Raw genomic sequence first — 27,733 nt, 5'->3', positions numbered from 1 at the left:
ATTAGTTAAAGCCAGCCGTTATTGCCCCACGACTATTTGCCACGCTGAATTATAGAAAGTTTGTCAGCACTCTTGACATTTTTACACTTGACTCGCACCGCACATTCTGTTTTACATTAACTAGTGAAGGAATTATTGTTCGTTATTTGTAGTTCAGTGTGGTAGGTAGGTCCTGTTGCTCTTTGTGGCTGGTGCGTTTGCTAAGCATTAATGTATGCTCGCGGTTTGCAGCGAGCCCCGTCGAGCTTAAGTGTTTCTTAGTAATGCGTTCTGTCATTTATAAACATAAGAGTAAATAGTCCCACTGCCACACCTGGCCTTATTGGTACGCAGACAATTTCGACAGAACATACGGCACGAACGGATTTTGAAATCGTAAAATCATTATGGGATTCTATTGTTGCATTATTCTCATCGTGTCAACGAAGATGGTGTAAAATAAATACAGTTAGGCTCTTGGTAATTTCATTACCATACCGCAAAACAGTCTCCCACATCAAGAACATGGGCTTTACAAACTAACACAAGGCTTAACCAGATATTCATTAGTGAAAACTTACTCTTTTACTCGTTTGTCAAATAAAAATGAACCTTATTGATATCGTTTATTCAATTTTTATAATAAACAATGATGTTACATTCCTCTTTTATACAAATATATAAAACCTAATTCGTTCATTTCGAATGACAAGCTCGTTATTGGCCAACAACGGCGCTTAAAAATAAATGCTATTCATGATTCGATCGTTGAACATCGACTCATCGATGTCTCGTTAATGAGAAGGAGGGGCATGAAAGATGAATGAAGTAATGATCATTTAAGGGGAAGTGACGATGGGTACAGTCTGTTCGCGAGGCTGGTCTTGCTTCGGCGGTTCAGGTTGTTTGGCGGGGCCGGTTTTAGTGATGGGGACGATGCGTTCTCCTGAGTTGGGAGGGGGCCTCCTCGGGGCGGTGATGGTGAGGACGCCATCGGAAGAGAGGGTGCTCACGAGGTCAGCGACGTCGTAGCCGCTGGGGAGGATGTACCGGCGCGTGAACTGACGCGAGATGAAGCCGTGCTCGTCCTGCTTCTCCTCGTGCTTGCCTTCAACAAGCACGCTGTTGTTCGCTGCCTTCACTGTGATTTCTTCTGGAGCGAACTGCTGAACGTCGAGGATCACCTAGAAATGTTAAAAACTCCTTGTGAAGATCTAAATAAGGCAATTAAAGCTCTTTAAAGTGCTTCGTAAGCATCGTGTAATTGGTGTAGACACGTTAACAAATTTAAATGACGTGGTTGGTACTTGATTCACGAATTACGAGGGATAACGTGCGTATCAAATTGTATTAAGGTCACAATTACTGGCCGGGACTACTCACAACTAGTGTGTAAACCAGTATTTTTGAGAGCGACACATTACGCAGGTACTCATATCCTGTCTGGTCCAGAATCGAGTTTTTAGTAAGTTACATTTATTAACATTAAAGTATATTTACCTCAAATTTCTCCTTCGTCAGATTAATTGTAGAGGCGGATTCCTGCCTCTGAAGGTTGGTCCTCCAGGGCCTGAAGTATGAGTTTCTGAAGAGGGAGGTGGAGGGAAGGGTGGAGAGGGATGAGAGGAGCTCGTCCCTCTTGAGGCCCATGCCAAAGTGCTGGTCCAACAGGCGGGAGGGCCTGTCCCACTCATCCCACCAGTCGCGGAACATCATTGGTACTATCGACATCTGAAAAAAGTAAAATTTAAATGTTACTAAATATTTGTCACTAATCTCCTTGAGAATGTTAACGATCTCAAAATATCTTTAACGCCAAATAAAATATTAGGTTTTATTTATTGCTACGAAAAAATTCATTGAATAGTCAAAAAGTTTGCCAAAATAATGTATTGAATGACCTTTTGGTATACGCCAAAACAACTAACGTGAAATGCTGATTTATTCATACGATTTATTGATGTATACGATATATATCTTATTCACAATTAAATCTTATGTTTCATAAAGAACATAAATAATTTATGACCTCATAACATGTAAAATCCCTTGAGAGTTGGAAGTCAAGGTGCAAGCACTAAAACGTCTAACTGGAATTCCGCATCAATGCAGATCCGTTTATGACTATTAGACCTCGAAATCGCCATTAAATCCTGTAATATCTTCGTCTGTCATAAACCAAACCGAATCGCTAATAGCAAAAGCATAGAGTTGTCGATACTCAAACTGTTGAAACGATCGTAAAAGCGTATCTCTGGCCTGAAATAAATCAACTACAATGTGTATTCAACAAGTCGAGATAAACAACAGATATTTTCATGGTGCGTTTATTTTCAGCGGTTGCGTCGACACTTACATCGTATGCGATTTTATTAAAGCTCAAATAGAAGATAATCTATTCTAAGATCCATTTACAATGAAGCACCCGTAAGATACACACGTATTGAAACCCTAGAACTACGAATTTGTAGATATTTTGCAACCTTTGGAACTATCGAAAGCTCAAGAACGACGTTCCCTTTCTAGAAAATTTATTTTAAACTGCTTAATTTTCTCTAAATGCTGCATAGTGTGGTTAATTTCAATACGGTTCTTACGTTTTACATCAGAACTAGTCCCTAAAAGGGTAAGTTTACAGGAGATCAGACGCTATAGTCTATTATTATATCTTATTCTAATACAGACTTGAAATTCTATCTGGAAGCCTCTAGTTTATCGACTTGAACATCGAAGCTCTGACTTATTTATCCAACCATTTATCGATAACCGAAACGAAACTTAATACTTCGCAACCAACTATTAGTAGTTGCAACTAATTTTAGTGCAACGAAAACAACATTACGCCGTACTTAATACCAAACGATTGGCCAAATAAATATTATTTTACGACCTCGAGAAGCTAATTGACATTAACACCGTTTGTTTACATTCTATTCGTGCACATTGAAAACTATTTTCTGGAACGATTCCATGTGAATCACCTGTGAACGAAATTAGATCTGATGCAATACTGAACCAAATATCTTCGTTATGAAAGTTATGCGACATATCGTTTTGTAATACGATAAATTTAGATAGTGTGAAATGTTTACAAGTCTCGCGTTTCTCTAAAATTCGTGTCATTCCAGTATTTTGTTGGCTACATTTCATAACACGTAGCCCTTTGCCAGCCTCTGCTATGATCTTCAATAGAAATAGTAGATATTAACGAAATATCTAAGAAACATTCCAATAATCCTAAGTGTTTAAAGGTTTGTAATTGATTGAGTTCTCTGTGGTTGTCTATGAACATTATTCTGTTCGTTAGCAAGAAGGGATTCTAAATAGAAAGGACGACTTAACTCTTCCATGATTGAATAAAAATAATATCAAGCAATGAGAGTTTCACTATTAGGTGCGTCAGTCTCCTAAAATCTATGATTAATTGTATTCAAAAGCTAAATATGTGACACCGTTGCCAAATAAGTTTAAACTGACTGGAAAAATAATTTACAAAAAAAATCTATGGAGCAGCTGTTATAACACCGATCTTAATATTTATACAACATTTTTGAATAATCGTACCGATATTGCACTAGAGTACTAGACTAATAAACAAACACTGAAACACCGCTAAAAATATGAAAGCACTAAACACTAAACCGAGTTATGAAAGCATCGTAGCATGGACTTTCCGATTTGCAGAACTGAATCACAGGGCTTGCCCCAATAAAAATGTTTATCAAAAATATTTTCTACTAAGTACAATAATAAATAAATAAATAAAACAATCACCTTTAGCGTGTTGTTTGTTCGTTGCAGGCGCGCGCCGCTTTGCTCGCAAGACTACAGACGCCACGCTCTGAAATGTGATTTAAATAGAATTTTCAGCTGCCCACACGATCTGATTCATGAGGATACACCTTGAACTTGAAACGTACGAAGGTACTAGATCATTTGTTGCTCATTTAGGGCATAATGTGTCAACGAGAAGACAACGTACGTTGACCTCCCTGCGCGCTTTTCACCAGGACAAAATACAAAATGAGAGTAGTTTTCAAATACGATTTTTAATCGGCATAAAACATGAACTATAAGAATATAAAGGAGTGTGTTATTGAGACACAGGGAACGGCTAAAATGCAGCAGACAATCGCGGGCTCCTATCTACAGTCTACTGACTTCAGCATGTACCTACTAGAAAACACAAAAATTATATTATGAACAGTTTGCATACAAGAATTTGTTAGAAAAAATAGAAACAGAAAAACAAATTGTAAAACGCTTACGTATGTAACATTCTTGATAGCTTACCCTATTATAAATTACTGCAAGGGAGCTACTACAAAATAGACGCTTTTTTATTATCTAGTTTAGTAGTGTTTGATAAAATTTGGAAAAAATAAAAACTTTAATAAATTAATAGCAAAAAGAGGTCGTAGATGTAGTAATTTACTGTAGGACCTAATGTAAGTATCAACATGAGAAAAAAAACACGGATTTTCTTCAGGTGTGTATATAATAGTCACCCGAAAATAGAAAACATTAGATCATTCAACATTCTACAAACTAAGATAGTAAGGTGTTTATTTTATTTCTTTATATAAACTCATGGACACCAATATTTTCATGAATCTGAAATATTTTCGTAACTCTATTTACCTGATGCGAACCCGTGGGTGTCATTCGAGAACATTGTCCACTTTTCGTGGAAGACATGACTATTAATTTCAAGCGATCCTACGATCTTACGTATAGTAGTAAATTTGAACCGCCATTGTCATCTCTTCACGCAAATAAATATAAACTTCTACGTCATAAGTGTTCAAAATAAAAGTCTAATTTTGGCCCATGACATTTTTATCTCGATACTCCTACATCTCTTGTCGTGATTGTAAGGGTTATTAATAGTTGTGAAGAATATTCCTGCCAACGCTTTGTGATGTACGTGTTTAATCATCCAAGAATGTTTTGGAAATTGGTGTAAAACATTCCAAAAGAAGCTTATGAGGTTTTTAAAGAAAACTTTGTGAGTACTTTAACCCTAAAGTATTTTACCATCTCTATAAACATTGGTGAATTACCACTTTACAGACCTATTTTTAAGGAATTAAATTATTTATATTAATATTATTATTCAGTTCATAACTTAATAAATGTGCCTATGAAGTTTATATCAGGTGTTTCTGTTCGGAATCCGTATCCATATCATCCATATCCAAAATGAATTCTTGTGTACGTCTTTCTAGACATACTTAGCTTAGCACTAAGCTATACTGTTTCCTATAAACCGACTTACCCTATGTGGTTTTCCTTTGACTTCGAAACTATGATTGCGGCCCCCACTTCACCGGGCCCTGATAAAGTATCGGTAAGCTTTGTTGAATTTTGATAGTTGTAGTTTCATGAATTCACTGTAACTTTTATGTGATAAATAGGTAATCTGAGACTTATTCATTAGCAGTGAAACTGACCTCAAATTTAGGAAAGCAAATGTTTTTACGCATCTATCTATTTGTCAATATCTTGAAAATTGTTAAGAAAACTAAATCGTTTTGAATTAATTCTTCAACTCCACCTATGCGAGTGTACCTATTAGCCTATAGGTAGCATTGCATAGTCCTTTGCATTAGTTTCTAAAGCCTTAGTAACCCATATCATACCGACAGGTATGATCGTATCAAAAGGTTCATACTCAGTTTAACGAATAATGTGTCAAAGAATCTGTCAATTGTCAAAACTGTCAGTGTCATTTTGTAGTGGATAGTTTAGTGGGGCAAACGCGTGATTTCGTAATCGATTATCATTTATTTGGATTGGATTCGATATAATAATACATAGTATGCTGAGGTACGAGACTATTTTTGAAACTATAAATAATTATAATGCTGGAAATGCGTCAAAATAGTCATCCACGAACATAATTAATTATCGTACAAAATCAATTTACTTTTTTTATTTTATTCAAAACCTGTATCGATATATTGGTTTCATGTCATGACATCACTCAAACACTGAAAATAAAGAAAAACTCGCAAACCACAGTATTATTTCTCAGCTACCTACCGGAAAATCGCAGCTGTTATTAATTGCGAGTTTCCAAAACACTTTGTCTTATCAATATTTCTCACTTTCTATCTTCTGAAAATTAAAGTGCTTTATAGCCTCAACATTCTTTTCCTGAAGCGATCTTATCATAACCGCAACGATAATATGTGTAGAGATTACAAGAGATACACGTTTACATAAAATGAATGAAATAAACCTTATCCTCGTTGCACAATGCGGTTTCCTATAGCGGGAAAACAAGTACGCGTGATACTAAATACTGTTGGAGCGAAAGTGTGTGTATGTAGCGTAAAAAACGCGCCGGTATAGGCTTAGTGTTTGTGTGGACTTAGTGTTTGTAAGTCGCGAAGGTCGTTCACCATGCTGGGCTGGATACAGCACCGGTGGACCGGCCTGTTCCTCCTCTTCCTGGGCCTGGCCTCCTTGGTGCTTTTCCTGTATGGATTCTTCCCACTGAAGTACCATTCAGGAAAACTATCGAATATAGACGATCTGCCAAACTTTATTGATGGTGTCAGGTATGTTGTTTACATTCAGAATTTAAATTTGAACAGAATTCCCTAATGAGAATATATTTAAGTCCTAACACTACAAGACACAAAAAAAAATATGGGCATGATTAGAGTACCCACACTTGACCAGTTTGGTGGGCACAAGGCCTAACCTTTCCCTTATTCCAGAAGATTAGTATTTAGTAGAAGATTCTTGCCCAGCAGTGGGACAATAATGGGTTAAAGTTATTATTTATTTTATATGAATAAAGTAGTAAATAATAAATGTAATCTGTGTTCCAGTATTGACGGCCACCAGGTGTACAGTTCCAGTGAGAGCAGTGTGGTTCTCATGGTGATCGACGGGCTGAGGTATGACTTTGTCACAGAAGAGTACATGCCATATGCTGGCCAGTTACTCAAGAACAAAACTGCTTGCATATATGTCTCAGTGGCAGAACCACCCACTGTCACCATGCCCAGGATAAAGGTAAATATAGCAAAAAAACTGCTTAAATTGGTATAATATTTAAAATTTTGTTTATTTACTTAATTGCAAGAATTGTGAGAATCTATTGTAGATCTCCCTGATTTTAAAATATTTCTACCTTATGAAATTTATTTAAGTGTGGATGTGAAACTGGACAATATATTAGTGTAATGATTCTTGCAATTAAGTTATATTTTGTGGTTTTTAATAAAATAAACTAAGTTTAGAATGAGATTTTAAATTATCCATTATTGAATTAAGAAAAATTTCAGCCTGCAAGGTAGTAGAATTGTTAAAGTAAAGTTAATTGAAAAATTTAATTGTCAATCAATCGCAATACCAAAGAAAAAATATTGTTGTTTTGTACTATGTATTCACGTAATACAATTAAACAGATTATGATTATCTAAATCGTAAAACTTCATAGTTAGTTATGATCACGAACTGTTATAAAATTGACGCGAAATTGTTGGCGTCAAGTTTTTTATATGACGATAGCACTATGGTTGGCACATTGATTGGATTCCCACATATGACAAACATTTGTATAATCCGCAAATATTTTTATGGGTTCGGAAGCACTTTATATATATATGTGCGAAGAGCCCGTAAGATTTAGTTCTTAGTGCAGGAATATAAAGAAAAATATTTCATAGTATTTTCTTATGTACAGTCACCCGAGCGTAAGAAGGAAAAGGCACAATGGAGGCGCACGATAAACTTCTGGCGGGATATATTTGCAAGTGTCACTTTGTATATTACACTAGTATTAGATAATATTATTGGTCTTTTTTGGTGGAGCAAAGAAAAAACATCAATAACTTATATTTTTTTAGTTAAATTTGTAGTATTATTTAGCTATTTATTTATTATATTAGATAGTTTTTTCTTTGGTCTTGTGTTTGTTTGTGTCTGTGCTTGTGTATTTGCATGAATAATAATAATTCACTCTGGTGTGGTGCTTGCTAAAGTTCATTACAAAGTTCAAATATAACAGAAATAATATGTACACATATTACAGTTTCCAAAAAAGGATATTGCTATTCAATAACTGGTTAAAAGGCGAACAGTAAGCAAACCATGTTGTACATATTTATTATGCTGTGTTGAGTGTTCCAATACAAGTATTTGGTAAATGATATTTATTATTATTGCATCGAGCTCACTCAGTTATTTTGTGGCCAACAATAACCAGTAACAGGAATACATTAGGTTTTAATGGCTTGAATGTGTCCTCACACTTAGTAAATTCAGTACTTGAATTTAGGTCGCTTCGGATTGATCTGCCCTGAGATATTGTCAGTGTTGCAATACACTTGGTAATGTTACTCCCCGAAAAAAATGCTTATGGCTTACACTAAATAAAACCTATGTGGGTAGCGGAGATTCAAATGCATGTAAATAAGCAAAGTACTTTTTTGATAGCTACGATGCGAGAGCGGCGTCAATGTATGAGAAAAAAGCCGTTTCAGCACTGCCGGTCCTTTGGTCTATAATGGCCTCACATTGAACCGACCAATATTCATATAAGCAATTCAATTATAAGTGTTACACAAGCCATTACTTATATTACATTATGTTCCTGTGGTTCCGAGTCACTGCACTCGTTAAATACAACTGCGTTCAAGCGCATCGCCTCTAGGAAGAACGAACAATAATCACCAATATCTTGTTCAATTACCACTTCCTACTGCTACCGTACATTGCGTGCCTTTCTTTGCGTTTTATTACATCTTAATTTCGTTTAACATTGTAACCTAATTAATTACATGTTACTACACTTCCTTCTCATATTTTTGACTAGCTCATTCCCACAGTTCCGCTTGCGTATTTCGCTGAAAATTGTAGCCTAGTTTATATATAAAATTTGAAACTATATCCATGCAAAATTTCATGTACTAGATGAGACATGACATGAAAATCTGTTCTGCGGCTAAGTTCTACATTTACGATATTAGTACCAATCTATAGATACTTTAGTTGTGATTACACAGTATTCAAATAAAAGACATCTAATATGTGAGATAGGGGAACTCAAAATTATACTCTTTTTTTTCTTTGCTTGGATTTTGTACAAATTGTTAAAACTGCATGTGTCTCTTACTCTGTACTGGTGTTGGGATGTCTGTCTATTGTAATGTGATTGTTACCGGGCGCGAATAATATGCAGACCTAGCGTTGTTTTCTCCATAGAGACATAAATTACGAAACAGTCATATTTAAATATGTATAGATCCATAGTAAAGTCACTGTATTGTGTTGCGTATTTATACACACATAACAGAAAACTAAATCAAGGCTGGAGACTCCATATTATACAAGCGTGATGATTACATGCATTTTTACTACCCGAGTCTATCTTTTCACTAATACTAAGAACTATAATATCACTACAACCATTTTGTGTTATATATCAATTTTGATAGTAATGCTCGCAATTAACTTCCACGGGATATATTTTGTACGAACATCATCATGAATTGTCAACTTAATATCCATGCAACTAAATTAAACACACCATATCCAAAAAGGCACATCTCTCATTACAAAAACAAAAGACATACCCATATTATAATTACATTACCCAAAGAACCTTCAAGAATTCAATGACTAATTTTTCCTTTTTCAATCAGGCCATGATGACGGGCAGTGTGTCCACATTCGCGGATGTTGCGCTTAACTTCGGTGCTCCAGCAGTACAAGGGGACAGCGTGTTACGTGTGGCTAAAGCAAGAGGCCGCAAGACTGTCATGTACGGTGACGACACCTGGCTTAGACTGTTCCCTGGGTTATGGACCGAGTATGACGGCACTACCTCGTTCTTCGTCACCGATTATACTGAGGTAAGACATATTTTATTATTCGAATTGAATATGCCCGGTGTTAGTCTCGCCCCCTATTGCATGAGACTAACATTGTTAATTTCGCCCCCTATTTCATAGGACTAACATTGGTAATGGCGAAACGTGGATGTATTTTATACACCTTTGGGTATAACAGGCGTGATATTAATCTATTAAGTAATGGTTTAGGTAATGGTCTCTATACTATGGAGACCATTGCTATCCATACCGATAGATGTCCGACCATAAATCATTGACACGAAAGCCATAACTTCCAAATCGACGCTAAGAATTTTTGTACAAATCAACAAAAAAATGTATAGGAATCTATCCATCATTCGTTTAGCATTCGTTTTCGCTACCGGTGTACAATATCGATAAATTATACAGTTGAAAGTTAACATAAATCTATCATGATCTATAAATCTATCAAGGAAATGAACAATACTAGGTATGTTAATATCTTGGTACTATAACTGAAACCATTTCGTTACACCTGATAGTATTCAGATATTTAAAGCTATTAAAACTGTTTATTGATTTTATGACTGTACAGAGTTTACTAGGCTTGTCAAGATTTTCATAAGGATTAGTTAGATTTGTATAAAAACTGGGATATGAAAATTGTTGCATGATAACTTAACAATACCAGACTAGACTAGACTTATAAACTTAACGATGTGCGATTAAAACCAGCTTCTAGTCAATATGTAAACCAGACATAAGAACTAATAGAAGCGACAACGAAACCCTTGAAATGATGTCATTATCTCATAGAATCTATAAAATTTACGTTCGCCTTATCGTGTAACAACGGAAATTACGATAACATCAAATGACTAATAAATTGATAAAACAATAAGTAAACTAGAGTAAAGCAAATATTTCTGTTTCTAAGCAATTGACCTAAAGCTGAAAGTCGTGACTTAAAACTAAAAGTTTAAATCTTTTTCAATTATATTACTCGATTTCCCCAGCTCTAAATAGATAAGGGTTCACATATCTGGTTACATTTTGCTGTCTCTTTTTCTATTAAATAAGACATTTAACCGTAAGCCTAAAAACAGGCCCAAATAATCATTATGGTATTAAGAATGTCAAGAATTAACCAAGCGCTTACTCCCCGATCGGCAGTGTGACCTTAAAATAATATCTTATTATTTTCTTAAACATTCCAGGTAGATAACAACGTAACGAGGCACTTGGACGCAGTGCTGACTCCTGACGAGAAGAAGAAGCCCACCTTCGACTTCCTAGTCCTTCACTATTTAGGCCTCGATCACATCGGACATCTAGAAGGCGCGCGGAGTGCCAAGATCAAGCCTAAATTGTTAGAAATGGACGAAGTTGTCAAGAAAATTTATACTGCTATGCAAGAGTGGGTAAGTTGAACCATTTATTTATTGTATTCAATGTATTTACAACACGTTTGCTTTAAAGGCGCAAGAAATACATAATTTGTATATCTTTTAACGCTCGTACGACATACGTACGTGCACGTACACGCTCATGCATTTGCGAACATTTTGTCAGTGTCCAATAAAAATACAACAACAATACTACAGTCTACGTGGGTAACAATTGATAACAGTTTGCAAAACTAAAATAAACCTTTATCAATTGTGTTGGTTTCATATGAAAAAATAATCGAAACTAGTTCATATTCCCACTGTCAATGTTACCCAAATTATTCAAAATTACCCAAATTGACCCTACTGTCAGGAATGAAAAAAAAAGCAACAAAACGATTTATTTTGTTTATTCCTCTTTTATTCTTGAACTAGTATCTTCATTATAGTCTGAAACACAACAATTTAATGATCATAATGTGTATTGTACAGGACCGCAGCGCCGTGCTGATAGTGTGCGGGGACCACGGCATGCGCGACGCGGGCGGCCACGGCGGCGCCAGCTCCAGCGAGGTGCTCGTGCCGCTGTGGGTGGCGCGCGCTCAGGACTTCTCCTGCCCACACCCGTCTGTATAACATGACATACATATGTGATTTATTGTACCAGCTTTGTATTAAATATTTTAACGGTTAAATATATCAAAACGAACTGGATGCCACGTCCTTTCTGATATTTTTACTATAAAAACTTTATTGACTCTTCGTAAGAACTAAAAAGAGAATTATAAATCCTTATAAGAAACGAAGATTCAAGGTGCCAAGGTCCCAGCCGATTTCGCTTTCGTGACTAATTATAATAAAATAAAATAATTATCTGTGTTTTGTATTTTCGATGCATATCTTCAAAAAATATTATCTCAAGTACCATTACAATAATATGATAAGTTTTGAAAATACTCCTATTGTCTTTCCAGTGTGGGTCCAGGTCCCACAGTAGCGCAAGTGGACCTCGCCCCGACTATCGCGTGGCTGCTGGGTGCCGCGCCGCCCGGCGACAGTACGGGTCGCATCCTACCATCGCTGCTACCTTCAGACGTGCGCGAACACTTGTATCTACTGCATGTGACCGCACAACATAATACTAAGCAGGGACTATCTACTGATGCTGGTATGTATAACAGACTATTTTTACTCGTACTCTGCTCCTTGGTCGTAACGTAATGATATATAGCCTATAACCTTCCTCGATAAATGGGCTATCTAACACTGAACGTTTTTTTCTAATCAGGCCAGTAGTTCCTGAGATTAGCGCGTTCAAACAAACAAACAAACTCTTCAGCTTTATAATATTAGGATAGATTTTGATAAATGTAGAAAAATAACTAGTAAAATTGTTAGCTAATGTTACTATACCTAGTACCTATGACCAAAATGTTCTATTACTATAGACAAGAAAGTTTGTGAGTATATTTATTACTCTTTAAAGCAAAAACTACTTCACAGTAATATCAGAACGCCTATTGAATGTTCTTTTACTTAACTTGCGCAGAACGGAATCGCAAAAAAAATTACAAAATATTGGTTATGATTTTACATTTATACTAAAAAATTAAGCAGACATTTATTAAACAATCCCTATATAATTTGAAAAACATAAAAAAAAATTGTAACGAACATTCCAAGTAGTGTTCTCTGGTCTATACCTACCCATATGGGAAGAAGGCATGACTTTATGAATGTGTGGATAACATGTTAATAACCGTAAAAAAATATGTTTTCAGAGTACTACCATCAATTCAAACGTGCAGAGAAGCAATTCTCGCACTTCTTAGTGACCGGGCAACAGAGTGCAGCTAAGATAGCCAAAGAGTTCTACGAAGAGTCGCTGGAAAAGATGAGCGAATACCTGAACGTGACTACTACTAGCTTCGATATGTTTGCGATAGGTGTCGCTATTGTCATGTTGTATCTGGTGAGTGCTTTAATTTATATTACGTTTGGATGATAATAATGTAAAATATTTGTTGTGTCTGTTTATAAACTAGTGACGAGCAGGACTAGATTAGTTATTATAATCGTAATTTTTGACTATCTCTCTCATATTCTGTATAAATATTTTAACAAATGAAAAAGAATACAAACAACAGAGTTTGTTCTATAAAATCATAATATTAAGATTGGACTATAACTAAAAAGCCCCAGGAAGAAAAAATAAATGTCAAAAAGATATGCGCCCAACGTGGGGCTCGAACCCACGACCCTGAGATTAAGAGTCTCATGCTCTACCGACTGAGCTAGCCGGGCTTGTGAGAGGAAGTGAAATATGTGGATCTGTTGCCAAGCAACGAACAAAACATGAAAATATATAATTATAGTTAGTTTCAAAGGGTCATACAACCTATCCGCTAGAAAAGTGACGATAATAAAAGAAAACAGCTGTCAAAATCCCATCTAATAAATAAATATATGGAAGAAATGGCCTCTAAAACGTTAAATAAATATTTCCACAGATCGCGACATCTCTTCTCTGCGTGACTCTATACTCGTTACAACCTGACCGAGCGCGGAAGACCAGCACCATAACTCGACAACACAACACAGTCAGCTTCCAAGGCTCACTCGTCGCGTTATTCGTCGTCGTGTTAATATGTTCCATCATACTCGTCACAGCCTGTTTCATCACTGAAACTAAAAGTCAAGTTTGTTCCTTCACACCAGAATGGATCATACAATTCGCAGCCATACCTTTCGCTATGGCCCTCACATACTTTATCATACAAAAAGGAGTTGAAAAAATAAAAGATTTATCCACATTAAACGATTTGAATACTATAGACTACCTTTTGATTGGTGGAACGATATTCCATAGTTTTTCATTCTTTGGTACTAGTTTTATTGAAGAGGAACATATGACGTGGTATTTCTTTTGGAATACGCTGATGTTTTTCGTGTTGGTTCGGACGCTGGTTATTGTTATCATGTATTTGAGTAAGAAGATGACGGGCGCTACTGAGGTGCAGGATAAGCCGGAGTTAGCGCAGAGAATGACGGCTGTGGGCGTTGGCATCGTGCCCAAGTGGGTGCTGCTTATCGCGTTGCATAGGTAAGATTGATGATTGCCTATTTTTATTTTTTGATTATTATCAATCTAAGAAAGTTAAATGGTTTTTGTTTATATGTTTGTAAGTTAAAAAGGATAGATACTATTAGATTGGTTTATTTTTACTTGATGCTGTTTGTGCAACTTATATAAGTCTATTACTAAAGTTCTCGTTGCCCATCTCTAATGGAAAATACGCCTAATTAAACTTAAACTTTACAACTAATTGCTTGAACGGTTTACTGTTTTGTCAATACAAGATATTACATTTATTTTCTTTCATTGTAGATATCTACGAACAATGAACCAGACAGGTGATCGCTGGTTGTTCCTGCCCGACACAGCGGACTGGCTCAATGCGCCTGAAAACGCTTTCTACCTCCAAGCTCATCTAGTCATAGGTAAGTTTTATAATTACTCACGCTTATAGTAATAGTACATAAAGCTAGTTTCACGGTAGAATTAATGAATGAGTCCCTTAATTTAAAGCAACTATTAAAAATCATACCGTCTTCATCACTTTGACGTAACTCGTATATACTTTTGAGCGTTACTTGAAATTGTATAATGTTTCTAAAACATGCGACTGTCAAGGGCTTAATGTATAGAAATATCTTTGATATTATTTCATTCAGAACAATGACTAAGAAATTGCTTGTATTCCAGGTACCATAGGCACATTATTGGTGTGCATCCGCAATCTCCGCTACATGAACAACGTGCTCCACATTCACACAATACTGACTCTAGCCGCTGGATTCTGCATCCTTTCCTACAGAATATCCACGAAGACTCTAGACGTACCACTCGAAGACATTCAAACGTGGGACCCAGTACAAATAGTCAATGTATTCTGGGCTGTACTGATCCTACAATTTATATTCGAAGTTCTCTCCTACATCGGTGCTTTTAGAACCTGTGGACTTAAACCTTTAGAAGACATCACTCCGGCTACAAATAAATTTGTTTATAATGTACCTAAAGCGAAAACTGAGGACCATTTCTATGATCCAGTGATGGATGAACCTTGGAATGTTGAAGAAGTAAAACTTAATTTCGTGAGATCGTCGTCTCATCTCATGTTGAACAATATGATGTTGATAGTGACGTTGTTGATGAGGCCCCACAATGTGATCATGGTGCCCAGTATATTTATTACGTGTAAATTAACATCGAAGTGTATGGATCATAAGTTATTGGATTCGCGGTCGGGGAAAAGGACTGAGGTTGTCGATATTTTAAGTCGGACGCTAGTTCATATGTGGATTGGGATACTGTTTTTCTTCTATCAGGTAAGCTAGATTTGTTTTTTATTTTGCTTCTAGCACTATGTCTAGTCTGGTTTTGCATTTGTTTCTCATCACTTATTCTCGGTTTCTGAGTACATTTAACGGTGAGTAGTTTATCTATTCAATAGCGTTTTTTTGTATAAGTTAAAACACTATTGAATATATAAACTACCGTTAAATGTACTCAGAAACCGGGGGTTAGGACTGTATATTTCTGATAACAATGAAATGTTAAAGCGCAAAGCTGCGTATTTCTGTTGAATTGTTCACATAGTTTTACCACATGATTTCCATCCGAAAATGTAATATCTGCTGAAGCTATTTTTCTGCTTTGTCCTCCGATACCTATTATTGTTTTAATGATTGTGGTGTAAATGCATTTTTCTACTTTAATTCGTGTTTTCTTCAGGGCAACTCGAACAGCCTGGCGTCGGTGGACCTGGGCTCGGGCTACGTGGGTCTGCGCGAGTACTGCCCGGCGCGCGTGGCGCTGCGCATGGGCCTGCACGCCTACGCCGGGCCCGCGCTGGCCGGCGCCGCGCTCTTCTGTACCATCGCCGCGCAGGCCGAGTCGTGGAAAGAGTTAGTATATCTATTATAACTTCTGTAAGAAAAGACATGATATAATTCGAAAACGGATCGTCACTGCAGTCTTTTCCTAATTTTTCATAAACCAGGCGTCAACTCAATTTGAACACGCTACCAAAACAAATCCAGGATTCCAGCATAGTTTTTTAGTCTATCGACTACAGAGCTTCTGAATTGTACTCGAAGAAAATAGTTCTAGCTAAAACGATACAGACGCTGATTAGCTATACATATAACATTTTGTCGATAGCTATTCGGTTGTCGAATGTCTATAAAATCAATCTTTACATTTGTGATATCGTCTCAGTCTAGGCAAAAACTAGGCAAGAATTATAAACATTTTCAATTTTGTTCCAGATATTTACAACAAACATGGCGAGCAACAAATATCCTAGCGCTACACCGAGTGTACGCGTTAGTAGTATATTGTATAATAGCCACAGTATTCCGACATCACCTGTTCGTGTGGACGGTGTTCTCACCCAAACTGCTCTACGACTTCGTAGCGACAGTATTTAGTTTACAAGCTCTAGGAACTATCGCACAAATAGAAGCTCTAGCTCACATCACAAACAAATTAGCAAGAATATTTACAAATAGATCTAAACTTTGATATAAGATAACGAAACGAAAGGCAAGACCTCGTAGATCTAGGTCGAAGAAAGTTAAAATCCCGAGAGTGAAGATGAATAAAATGTATGAGCCGAGCGAGCGGCGGGATAGTTATTTAGCCGCAGCCTGCGAGCGACGAAAACTTATACCATTACCGTAAGACGTTTTCCCAATCATGCTTCGTATATAACATGAGGCTTAGCGATTCTTCCAATATGATTTGAGGTTAATCGCGTTGATGTTATATGATTATAAGTTTTGAGATTGTGATCTATTGGTCAAATATTTTCTTCAGATTTGATTGGTGTCTTGCGTTCGGATAGTTCTGAAGGATTTTACGAGATTGTCGTTGTGTTGCCTTGGGCAAGAGACTAACTGAGGTTTACAAAACCACAGATGAATGATGAGTGATGACCTTGCATCCGATAATTTTGCTGATTATATTATCCGTCAGTTACCTCCTATGTAAATAATTAAACAAGACTAAAATATGTTATCTATACTATTATTATAAGAATTGTTTAAAAGCAATCACAAGTTTAATACTTCGCCATTTCGCCTTTACTTGAACGTTTTCAAATAATTTGCAAATGTACTTATTATATTCACTAGCGCCATTATAATGTATTTTTATAAACAAAGTTGATAACTAGTAGGTACTTTATTGTAAATAATGTTACCATATAGATGCCATCGAATAATACAATTAATATATAATGCCGCGGGTGAAACGGCTGTGTATTTGTTATTATTTGTAACTTAAGATAGCTGTTTTTGAATATGATATACCCTTTAAAGTAAAAAAATATGCAGCTAAAAATATAGCCAGTACATCCCATGAAAATAGTACAATTGAATTGTGTATGTACCTAAAAGTATTGAATTCATGCGGTTGTTTAAAAGCTTATGATTTTTTGACATTAGTTATAAGAAATTTGTATTTAATGAATGTGGAATAGTGACAATATTTTAAAAAACATTAATGTAGAAATTATAAATTAAACATTCCACAATAACAAAATATTTTTATATTTCCTCTTTATTTACACTTTATTCTGATAGCAAATGCGATGCGTTACAACAATGTTTTAGTAGAAATGTGAGTTTTTACTAATTTCGTGTGTAAAGGCAGAATAAATAAATTAAGAAATAAAACAAATAGTTTTAATAAATTTTCTTTATTAGTGTAAGTGTATACTGGAACCACCATTTTTGTTTTTATTGATATTCTATACGGAGTCGCTTAGACTCTTCCAAACCAATCTCCTAAATAAATCTAAATTTTACATTAATTTGTGTGCATTTTTAATTCAACTGGAAATAACAAAGTACTTAATATATGTTATTCTCTTATTTTAACCACTGAGATAGATTCAAGTGAGTTCCACCACCGTTAAGCGATATCTAGAAGATATTTAGAATAACATTATAATTTATCTAAGGAACCTACTGAGAACAATCAGCTGGCGGTGAAACAACGTTATACACATAATACAACAATGTCTAGATAGATAGGACGAGGGCTCTAGTTCCCCTACACCATCTGATATATTAGCGATACAGTGTATGGGAGATACATAACACCCTGTATAAATGCGAGAGAAAGGCACCCAAATGTAAAGTCAGAGGCCTCGCTATTTGCTCTACAAAACGTGGAATGATATATTTACCCGAACTTACCACCTCACTTCCAAATATAGAGTAAAAAAATATGTATTGTGTTACAATTTTGTTCATTAATTTTAATATCTGTCTTCACATATTAGGTCTATTGTTATACATAGTGATATCTACATATTTATATGATACATTTTGGCACTAACTATAAACAAATTTTCACACATATACATATTATATACATAGAATTTAGATATAAATGCACAAAGTGACGAACTGGAGACATTTAGCCGAAGATTAAAATAATTGCGAATATACCTAATTAACTAAACCTATCCCCATTTTACAGTAAAGTTGGTACTAATATTGCCTAATTACATCAATTGGAATCCCATCGTCATGTAAGAAGACATCGATTAATTAACTAACTTCAAATATAGTTTCACGAAAACTAATCAAATTAGTTGTGTGAAGCGTTTCGAATTTGTTCTAAACAAATACTGTTCGAAATGCAACCACTTGATTCTAAAACTTGCTGCGATGTATCGAAAATAATTCGTAACTTGTATAAATATAAAAAAATATTGTGATTGCGCGGCGGCAATGCAGAGAAACTTTTATAAAGTAAATATTTACAGCAGTAACTATACATGATATATTCTCTCGTTACCGATACGTAGGGTAAAGACCAACAGCTGTCGAATGCCTATGATTTCTGTCAGCGAAGATAAATGACGTGGCCTTAAGTATAGTGTGCACCATTCCCGTCCAATTACACCATTGGAATCCCCAACAACCTGTAATATATACAAAACTTTATCAATATAAAAATACAACTTACAACTTTTTTTACCCTAAAGATACGGACACCATTATTTTCTGATAAGATTCATCAAATGGTTTTACAGAAACAAAAAAAAATATTGTAATGGCGAGATAAGCTATGTAATGATTTGATGATGAATGGAAGCAAAAACTGTGACACGAGATGCAGACAGGTGGAAACAAAATATTTCTAGCTTACCCCAGGTAAAAGTATATTTTTATGTTTCAGATGATAATACAACTTTTTAAAAACTAAATTCTATATAATTTTTTTTCAATAACGAGCTATGTTAAAATAAAGTATTGTAGAAACTCACTTCTGTAGTATAAGTGTTGTTGCGCGTACGTCAATGCGCCTGTATCTTGTACCGGTACACGAGCACGCTGGCCACGCCCACTAGCAGGCTCAGCAGAAGAGAACCCCACATCAGCATCTACAACATTATATGAACTTATTTAACTATCCTATGTCACTCTGCAATGATTATACTAACGAAATTTTGTCGAATACTTCGTTTACGCCCGTTTGAGACATTTGTACAGTGGAACGTATACATACGTATACGTAATCGCATGTATCGTATCAAAGCGAAAATAAACAAAGTTCTAATCACACAAATCCCTTAGAGAACAGAGAACATCTAAATATATATTTCCTAATACACCTTAATTGTTTCTTAAATGTTGATATAATCAACGTATCAAGTAATTTTCAAAGCGATAATTATTCATGTTTTCACTGTATGCATGTTAGTTTTTGATGTTTATTACTTAGTCATGAACATCATTATTTCAATCAGATAAATACTGGCTAAATGTGATAATTAACATTTGACGACAACATCGGGTAATTACCTCGTGAGATCATTATTTAAGTTTATATTTCAAGTCAACATTAGTTCGACAATCAGCGTGACAGAACATTACTTCACGAAAGGGTTATTTTTAGATTACATTAAAATCATATTAATCAGCATTTTTAGCAAATTTCCTTAATGCTGCTAGATCGCGCAACAATAAATAACACGGAAAAGTCGGGATTTCAAGTAATTAAACAACTTTTCCTTTTTATTATGACCACGTCGAATATAAGACAAGTATACTTGAACGAACCTTAGCTCTAGAAGGTTTCTTATCAGGCTCGCCTCCATTCTTGGGTTGCGCGGGGTTACCAAGCATGCGTTTAGCGAGTCTCCTCTCCACAGAGCGATCTCTAGTGGCGCGCTGTTCACATCGTTGCAGCTCTTTCCTTGTGCCGCTGTCTTCAGGCGCCGCGGCTGCTGCGGCCCGCGCAGCTTCAAGTGCCTCAGAATTGCGGCCCATTGCTGATAGAATACGCGACTTGCGGTACAAAGCTTTCGCGTTTTTCGGCTGACAACTTAGCACACGGGTTACTGCCTGAAATTGACAAAAGAAGAGGTGTTGTAGACATTTTTTAAACATTTCCAAGGGTCGAGATCAATGTGACATGTGTAAACATAACGTTTGTTTAGGATTAAACGCTACACGAATGGCAATACATCCATGATCAGTTTGGTTGTGACTTCCTAATGAATATTTAGCAACATTGTCAAGAGAGCAATGACTCATCGTAATAACACGACAGTTTTTTATTTGTTACCTGTAAAGCAGCTTCATAAGCACCAGCCTTCAACTGCGCAGCGGCCATATTATTATGGACCCTGAGTCTTTCATCTAACAGCGCCTGTAGGGCATCAGACGTAGGTGCGAGGTCTCCCGTCGGCGTGGGGTCCGTGATCCCTCCTTCAGACTCATCGAGCGCGTCTAGAGCTCGTCTGTACAACTGCACGGCGAGCTGCGCCTCACCGCGACCGTACCACCAGTTACCTCGGGCACGTCGTCGCACGCTGGAACGTTAAAGAGTTTATTTGAAGATTGTTTTTCTGGTCATCCTTGGATTAAACTTATCCCACGTGAAAAACGATAGGTTACCGGTGTTTGCTAAAATGTTGTAAGTAGTAAAAATTTGATTGTTAGCAATGCTAAAGGGTAAAATATTTTTTCTGTCTTTATTCTTTCTCTTTGTAGATGTTTACGTACGTGCGTATGCGCTCGTATACGCATAACAAACGAAACCGCCCAGTGTGTGCAGTAAGTAGGTAAGGAAGAGCGATATTAGTAGTAGATTGGTTTGGTTAAGTTTGGTACGTTCGAAAACTAGGTTCGGTACATAAATGAATAAATAATGAGTTAGCATTAGCTTTCACATTTTGACTATTGATTGATTAAATAGTCACGTTTCTACAAACGTAAACAATAATGCATTTACATATCTGCATGATAAGTTATCTCTAAATTTAAAAGCCTACAATGACGTAGTTGTGTACATGAAAAAATATGATCCGTCATCATGCAGCGTCGAGAAATCTTCTACGTATTAAATATACGTCTTATTTACAGGTAAAGGAGAATTTAGATCGCAAATTATATAGTGCTTGAGGTTTTCCTTTTGAAGAAGTTCTTGTTATAGAAAACACTAGCTACTAACTTCATGCGCGAGTTATACATATATTCCCAGGGTAAAAAGTAACCTTTTTTTTGCGGGGGGAAAAATCCCTTCGGATACCCAAATTTCCTGGGAGGGTAATCTTGGGTTATGTGGTGATACCACTAGGAAACCGCCCCGGTAGCCGAACATCTGGTGCGGAGATGGAAAAGCCCTGGGCCCTAAAAAACTTTACCAGTGTGGGTAAAAAGTAACCTGTGTAATGTGTTAAATAAGTTGAGTTTCGAGATAATATCCCAACTTTCATGTTCACATTGATTTTGGTTTTCGGTTAATCTATAATTTCCAGGTAACGGGTTAACGAAACGCTCCATTAACATCAATTATTCTTATAATTATTTACGGGATAGTTATCTATTTAATCAATGGCTTGGTTTTTATATGCAGTCTATTTCTATCCACCATTAAGTGTACGATAAGCACATCCGTATAACCGTTTTTATAAGTACGTTGTAAGTTTTTTATCTGATTCGTATAAAACAATGTTGTTCTATTTCATTCATTCATTGTGAACAAACTGTTGAAGGTCTTGCTAACGTGTTATATCAATAACAACTCTAGCATAATAACCGCAATACAGTAGGCTGTTTAGCTACTTTATTACGGATTCCTAGAAATTTATCATGTTCTGAAATTGAGCCCTTTTTATTTATGAACTGTAATCACAATATCGACTTTAATCAAAACTTTTAACAAATAAGCAGGAGCTTAGTTCTTAGCGTGATCCTAAAACAGACCCTATAAAAATTACGAATGATACTTGCACAGATGATTAATATAGATAAGCTATTTTCCTTGGTCTTAGCGAAGACAATTCGAAAAGGAAGAAAGCATCCACTGGCTATGAGATACTAACGCATAATTCAGTACCTATATCGAAGGATAAATCAGTAGTTATATCTATGTAAAACCGCACCTTAACGGTACTAGGAGATCACACACTACTTTTGCTTCTATAAATAAATTGTTACAGTTATTTAAATGTAAAGTAAAAAAAAAAGAGATTTTATAAAGATTTGTGTTAGTATGACATTTTAGGACAACTTTATAAAGATCAAATCTCTATCAAGGTCGACTTGTGTTAGGTAAACTACAGCCTACGGCGATGCTGTTTAAGGTATTTATAGTATTCATAAGGCCAAAACAGACGTAAAAATCGAATTGCTAAAACGTAACAGATGTTCTTACTTTTATACAAATAAGTGCTTAAGTTTTTAGCAGAATATAATGCGCGAGAGTACCTTTTTCGGCATGTTGTGCTGACACGGCTAAACTGCTGAAGCAATTTTGATTAAAATTTGGCTGTGAGATAGACGAAACTCACAGACGTATATGATGAGTCATTGCTCTCTTACTGGTTACTTTTTTTGATAATTTGATAAAATCACATGAATTTTGAATGAGTACATAAGTATTTTGATAAAATTAGGGTGATTTTATTAAGTAATTAGTTTAATCAGCTAGAATTACTAAAACAATCTTTGTTTGTGCATAAATATTGTAACAGATCGGTATTGATTGTATGTGTAACCAAAATATGTGGCCTTCGAATCAATTTCTTGGTTATCGTTTATTATATACGGTACACGCGGTCACCAATCAGTTGATAACAAGCGTAAAACATTGTTGATTGTTAAATAACTGAGAACATGGGTAACTGATACTAAACTTCTTTTGTTGGATTCGTAGTTACCAGAGGATTATGATCTGCAGATAATGCATGTTCGATTGGGCATTTGACATGGGTTCGATTTCTACACATACCAAATATTACAACCCAAAATATAGTTTTAGATCTTAGGTAAGGATGTTTATCAATTTCAATAAAAACAAGACTTAATAAGCATATCTGATTAGGTAAAATGAAATAATCCCGCTATTTTAAGCCTATCCAAAATCTCAGTGAAGTAGTTGGATCAGTACCAAAACTAGACATTATTTTAAAATGATAAATGAATATGATACGCGTTTCTTTGAACGCGAAATAACAAAAGGATTAAGCCTACATCTCACAAAAGTTATCTACTCAAAAAAACATTTCAATCAATGTCGACAGTGCCTGATACGTTTATACAGCGACCCGAATATTAAAGTAATCACAATAAAGCAAGCGTTTGTCAACGTTTAATATGTCAAGGTCACGATATCTAAGTCAAACAGTGAGTTTCATGTAAATATATTCAAGGGCATGCACTACTATCAAGTGATTTAATTCGCGTCAGACGGAATTAGTGTAGGTCATTTTACTACGCTGATTTTGGGAACGTAAAAGACGCGCACTTTTTGTAAAGACGGTCAAATGCAAAATAAAACGCCGGCCATAAGTATTTATTTAGTGTCGCGGAGTCTTTCACAAGCATACAAACAACAGCCACAAAGTAGAACCAGACCTCACACGAAAAATTAATTATTCCGAATGGAAATCGAATCTACGACCTCTCAACGCATTGGTCACGTAGCATGGCGTCCACCTTAATCACTGCGCCACGGATTTAACTTAAATCAGCACGGTATCATACTAAATACGATACTTGCGTTGACTTTATTTGATAGAGCTCTCTGGTGTTCGGTGAAGAGATCTTTCCGGTATTTATTACAAGAAGGAACTAAGACTTAACTTTCACAACATAATTTTATGCACATAATATTATAAAAAAATTACGGAAGCCTACATTATTTTTACCTTACAAAAGCCCATTTTGCATAAATTAGCTTTACCTGAAGACCGAAACAGGAACACGTTTTTATCATAAACGTGTTGGTCATCGACCTTTTTGCTAATCATTGTGATTATGCATCATACTGATTGATCATAATATCGCCTTGTAAATACTGAGTAATTAACCACAGTTACGTCAAGATACCAACTAAGTAACAATACAAAGAAAGTGTAATACATTGTAGACATTCTATGATGACGTATGGGTTATGAATGTAGGCATAAGTTACATCCACACAAAGATAATCTATCTTGAAATTTATTTGTACTGAAATATCTACCATCTGTCAACTTCGTCCGCGTAAAAATATTTCCCGGGTTAAAAACTTTTTGCGTAGTCTTCAAAATGTGTTTAACCGTTTAGGCATGATTGTGTAACAAACGACATGAAACGATTGGGCTTTTCGCATTTATAATATTAGTAAGAATTACGATAATTGATAAATAAGTATTATAAGATTTAGCAATTAAATGATATGAAAAAACGGATTTAGATAATTATGCAAATTATGTTTATCTGTACAAAAAGTATAAAGAAACAATATTAGTTCGTGAGATACGAGGTAAAGGTGATCGACCTGCCGAAAGGTGAACAGCCGTGTTACGGTAAAGTGCCTAACGAAAGGAAAATCCTCGAAGCACTCAAGTTTACACATATGAATTGTTAAAATAATCAAATAATTTTTATAATACTATCTTGTTACTATTCTACTACCTGTAATCTTAGCTTAAACAATCTTTAATGATAGACTAGATAGTTTGATAGCTAGTTGTTGTTTTGAAAAGACAGTAAATCAATCAGATGCATCCAATAGCTATGACTCACAGCTAAATTGTATGAAGTTTAATGAAGTAAATAAAAGTTTGAACAACTCACCCAATTTCCATTCTTTCAGCTATTGACACAGTTTCATGATCGGGTTCCTCATCCCAATCGTGTAATTCAACTCTAGCATCTAACCAAGTATCTGGGCCTATCACTGGCCCCTCGTATTTTGGAGCATCCAGCTCTCCCACCAGTCCTAAACTCTCGCCGGGCTTCAGGCCATTTTCTCCAAAACCAAATCGTGGAGCCATTTGTAGAAGACATTCTTCACCTTTGTACATCAATGTAACTGCTAAGTCCAATCCTTGTAGGATCTAAAAACGAGATGTTTATTAAATTATATTGTAAACACTTATTATGCAGGATTTGTTTACATTGCATCCTCCTTAAATAAACCTAAATAACTATGTAACTTCTTTGTTCTAGTTATCCATTGAAAGTTGCAAAATCTTTTGATCTACAAGTCATGGTAATTATAAAACCAAGTACAGTCATATAACAAGTAAACAATAACATTGTATAACCCCTCAAACGTCCGTGGAGGGTATTGTAATATAATTATGGATACTTTAGTCTCCAGGGACGTTTGAGTGGATAACTAATATAATAATAATACAATTGTATAACTGACAATATTATCTTTATCTTAAATTTCCAAGGATTGTCGTCAACAACACAGTTTTGGTATCACTGATAGACAGATGGCAGATAAGATTAAAACATTTCTATTGTAATGGAAAATATAAAGTCAATACCTGATTACTTTCATTGTACAATCAGCTCACACTTGTTACTGATAAATAGAAAACATACACAAATAATGTGTGTCACATACATTATGTACAAAACAAATTCTCAAATGATAAATAATTCATTTTACAAACTCATTTCAATACATTAGCATAATGTTTGTGACGTCTGCCTAAAAACATAGACAATTTAAAACTAATAAAAAGTTCAGAACAAAGGTCTGTTGAAAACAATCTGCCAGTATTCAAAGCTTTCTTTAATCCAATTGGAAAGGATCCAAAATATGAAACAACAAAGAAATAAAATGAAACTCACTTCATTATCTCCCAAGTATATTTTGACTTGATCCCGTTTCTCCACAATATGATCTGTGTCCTTAATTTTGACCTCATAGCTTATTCTGCAAATATCACTTCTATGTGGTCTCAAACCCTTTGATTCATCACCAAGTTTTATTATCTGTGAATGACAAAACACTTTATATTTCCAGAAACTATAATATGTTTTTGAACCTTGAAAGTGTTTACCCAATCATATCCTTTATCAATGCTGCTACTTTTATAACACAATAACAAAAACAAAAAAGTGCAAAAACAATGACAGTATCGGTGACAGCAAAAAACTTTGTTTAAGTCCTTTAAGCCACATAATTAAATGAATAAAAATATATAAAGACTTGTATTAAGTAAATTACATATTTGAAGAATATTCATGAGCTCACTACTAAGCATTTATGAATAAACTTAGTTATATGACTAACAAATAAATATATCTGCGAAAAGGCCATATCAAGGCTAATACATTCAAGTACCATTCTCTGTTATTTACTTTCTAAAGTGTGTAAAATATATCAGAACTTGGAATCGTTCTATATTGTTTTATACGGAATTTTTGACTTGCCTTTTTCAGAAGTGCACCTGACCCAAGAACATCTTGCCATTCGTCAGTTTTTGTTTCTTCAGACTTGTCTTTGGAAGCAGCTGCCTCTGCAAGCTTGGCCTCCTCGATCTCATGAGCCGCCGCCGCAGCGAGGTCCTCGAACGAGCTGCTCTCCGACTTGTCCACCAAAGTGCCTTCCCCTTCGCTCATCTACAAACACGCGCTCGTGATTTGTGATCATCGTAATATATAATACGTAATAATGTTTATCGTTTCCATATACCACTTATTTGTAAACTTTAACGCTTTAAACATAAGTTTAAATTATAACAACCAAATCTAACAGCCTTACCTTAACAATCAACTATGATTTTTAACAAAATACTTTTCAAAATAATAATATTTTAAATGACAATTCAACTTTTCGGATTTGACTTTTTTTGTGAAATTGTGAATGAATTGATTGAATGAATGACGTTAATAGAAATAACTGAGAACCGTTCAAAGTATAACGTAAAATCACTGTTTCAAAATATTTAGTTACTCACGCTGAGATTTCAGTTGATTGCCTTTATTAGGAACTTTTACTTTCGGACTTAAAAATTAATCTTATACATTTATTTTAAAAAAAATTGTATACAACAGGACGAATATACAAACCCCATGTTATTTGAATACTTTTAGTTATTTGTACCTAAGGCTAAGGACTTCGAACGACTTACTATTTTGTGAAGAATGTTTTATCACTTTATGCCAAGAGTGAATTCATTAACAAAAAAAACGTATAATTATTTATAATTG

General features: G+C 35.3%; 3 protein-coding genes and 1 non-coding gene across 5 annotated transcripts; 1 reads left to right on the top strand and 3 right to left on the bottom strand.

Annotated features, from left to right (window-relative positions):
* Window positions 1-592: 592 nt before the first annotated feature.
* l(2)efl (lethal (2) essential for life) lies at window positions 593-3,826 on the bottom strand. Its single transcript, XM_076125136.1, has 3 exons — window positions 3,754-3,826; window positions 1,480-1,710; window positions 593-1,163 (listed from the first exon to the last, which is right to left on the bottom strand). The coding sequence occupies exons 2-3, from the start codon at window positions 1,708-1,710 to the stop codon at window positions 819-821; spliced, it is 576 nt and encodes a 191-aa protein (XP_075981251.1). The 5' UTR covers window positions 3,754-3,826; the 3' UTR covers window positions 593-818.
* Window positions 3,827-5,735: 1,909 nt separating this feature from the next.
* Window positions 5,736-17,948, top strand: PIG-G (phosphatidylinositol glycan anchor biosynthesis class G). 2 transcript variants are annotated; one of them, XM_076125133.1, is made up of 13 exons: window positions 5,736-6,545; window positions 6,822-7,008; window positions 7,682-7,747; window positions 9,642-9,851; window positions 11,030-11,233; window positions 11,693-11,826; window positions 12,175-12,368; window positions 12,982-13,172; window positions 13,711-14,303; window positions 14,589-14,701; window positions 14,967-15,592; window positions 15,999-16,171; window positions 16,535-17,948. In XM_076125133.1, the coding sequence occupies exons 1-13, from the start codon at window positions 6,388-6,390 to the stop codon at window positions 16,788-16,790; spliced, it is 3,105 nt and encodes a 1,034-aa protein (XP_075981248.1). In that variant the 5' UTR covers window positions 5,736-6,387; the 3' UTR covers window positions 16,791-17,948. The 2 variants fall into 2 exon arrangements, with proteins under 2 accessions (XP_075981248.1, XP_075981249.1); XM_076125134.1 differs by lacking the exon at window positions 7,682-7,747 and having other exon boundaries at window positions 5,737-6,545.
* On the bottom strand, window positions 13,432-13,504 carry TRNAK-CUU (transfer RNA lysine (anticodon CUU)). Its single transcript has one exon. It is a non-coding gene; the product is annotated as a tRNA-Lys (tRNA).
* zda (peptidyl-prolyl cis-trans isomerase zonda) lies at window positions 17,949-27,442 on the bottom strand. The gene is made up of 8 exons (XM_076125135.1): window positions 27,285-27,442; window positions 26,954-27,142; window positions 26,369-26,512; window positions 25,355-25,617; window positions 20,853-21,099; window positions 20,345-20,629; window positions 19,549-19,665; window positions 17,949-19,203 (listed from the first exon to the last, which is right to left on the bottom strand). Exons 2-7 carry the CDS (start codon window positions 27,140-27,142, stop codon window positions 19,579-19,581), a joined length of 1,215 nt encoding a protein of 404 aa, XP_075981250.1. The 5' UTR covers window positions 27,285-27,442; the 3' UTR covers window positions 17,949-19,203; window positions 19,549-19,578.
* Window positions 27,443-27,733: the final 291 nt, after the last annotated feature.

This window comes from Anticarsia gemmatalis, chromosome 17 (assembly GCF_050436995.1).
Source record: "Anticarsia gemmatalis isolate Benzon Research Colony breed Stoneville strain chromosome 17, ilAntGemm2 primary, whole genome shotgun sequence".
Classification (NCBI taxonomy): domain Eukaryota; kingdom Metazoa; phylum Arthropoda; class Insecta; order Lepidoptera; family Erebidae; genus Anticarsia; species Anticarsia gemmatalis.
The sequence above is the reverse complement of the archived record's forward strand: the minus strand, read 5'-3'. Positions and strand labels throughout refer to the sequence as shown.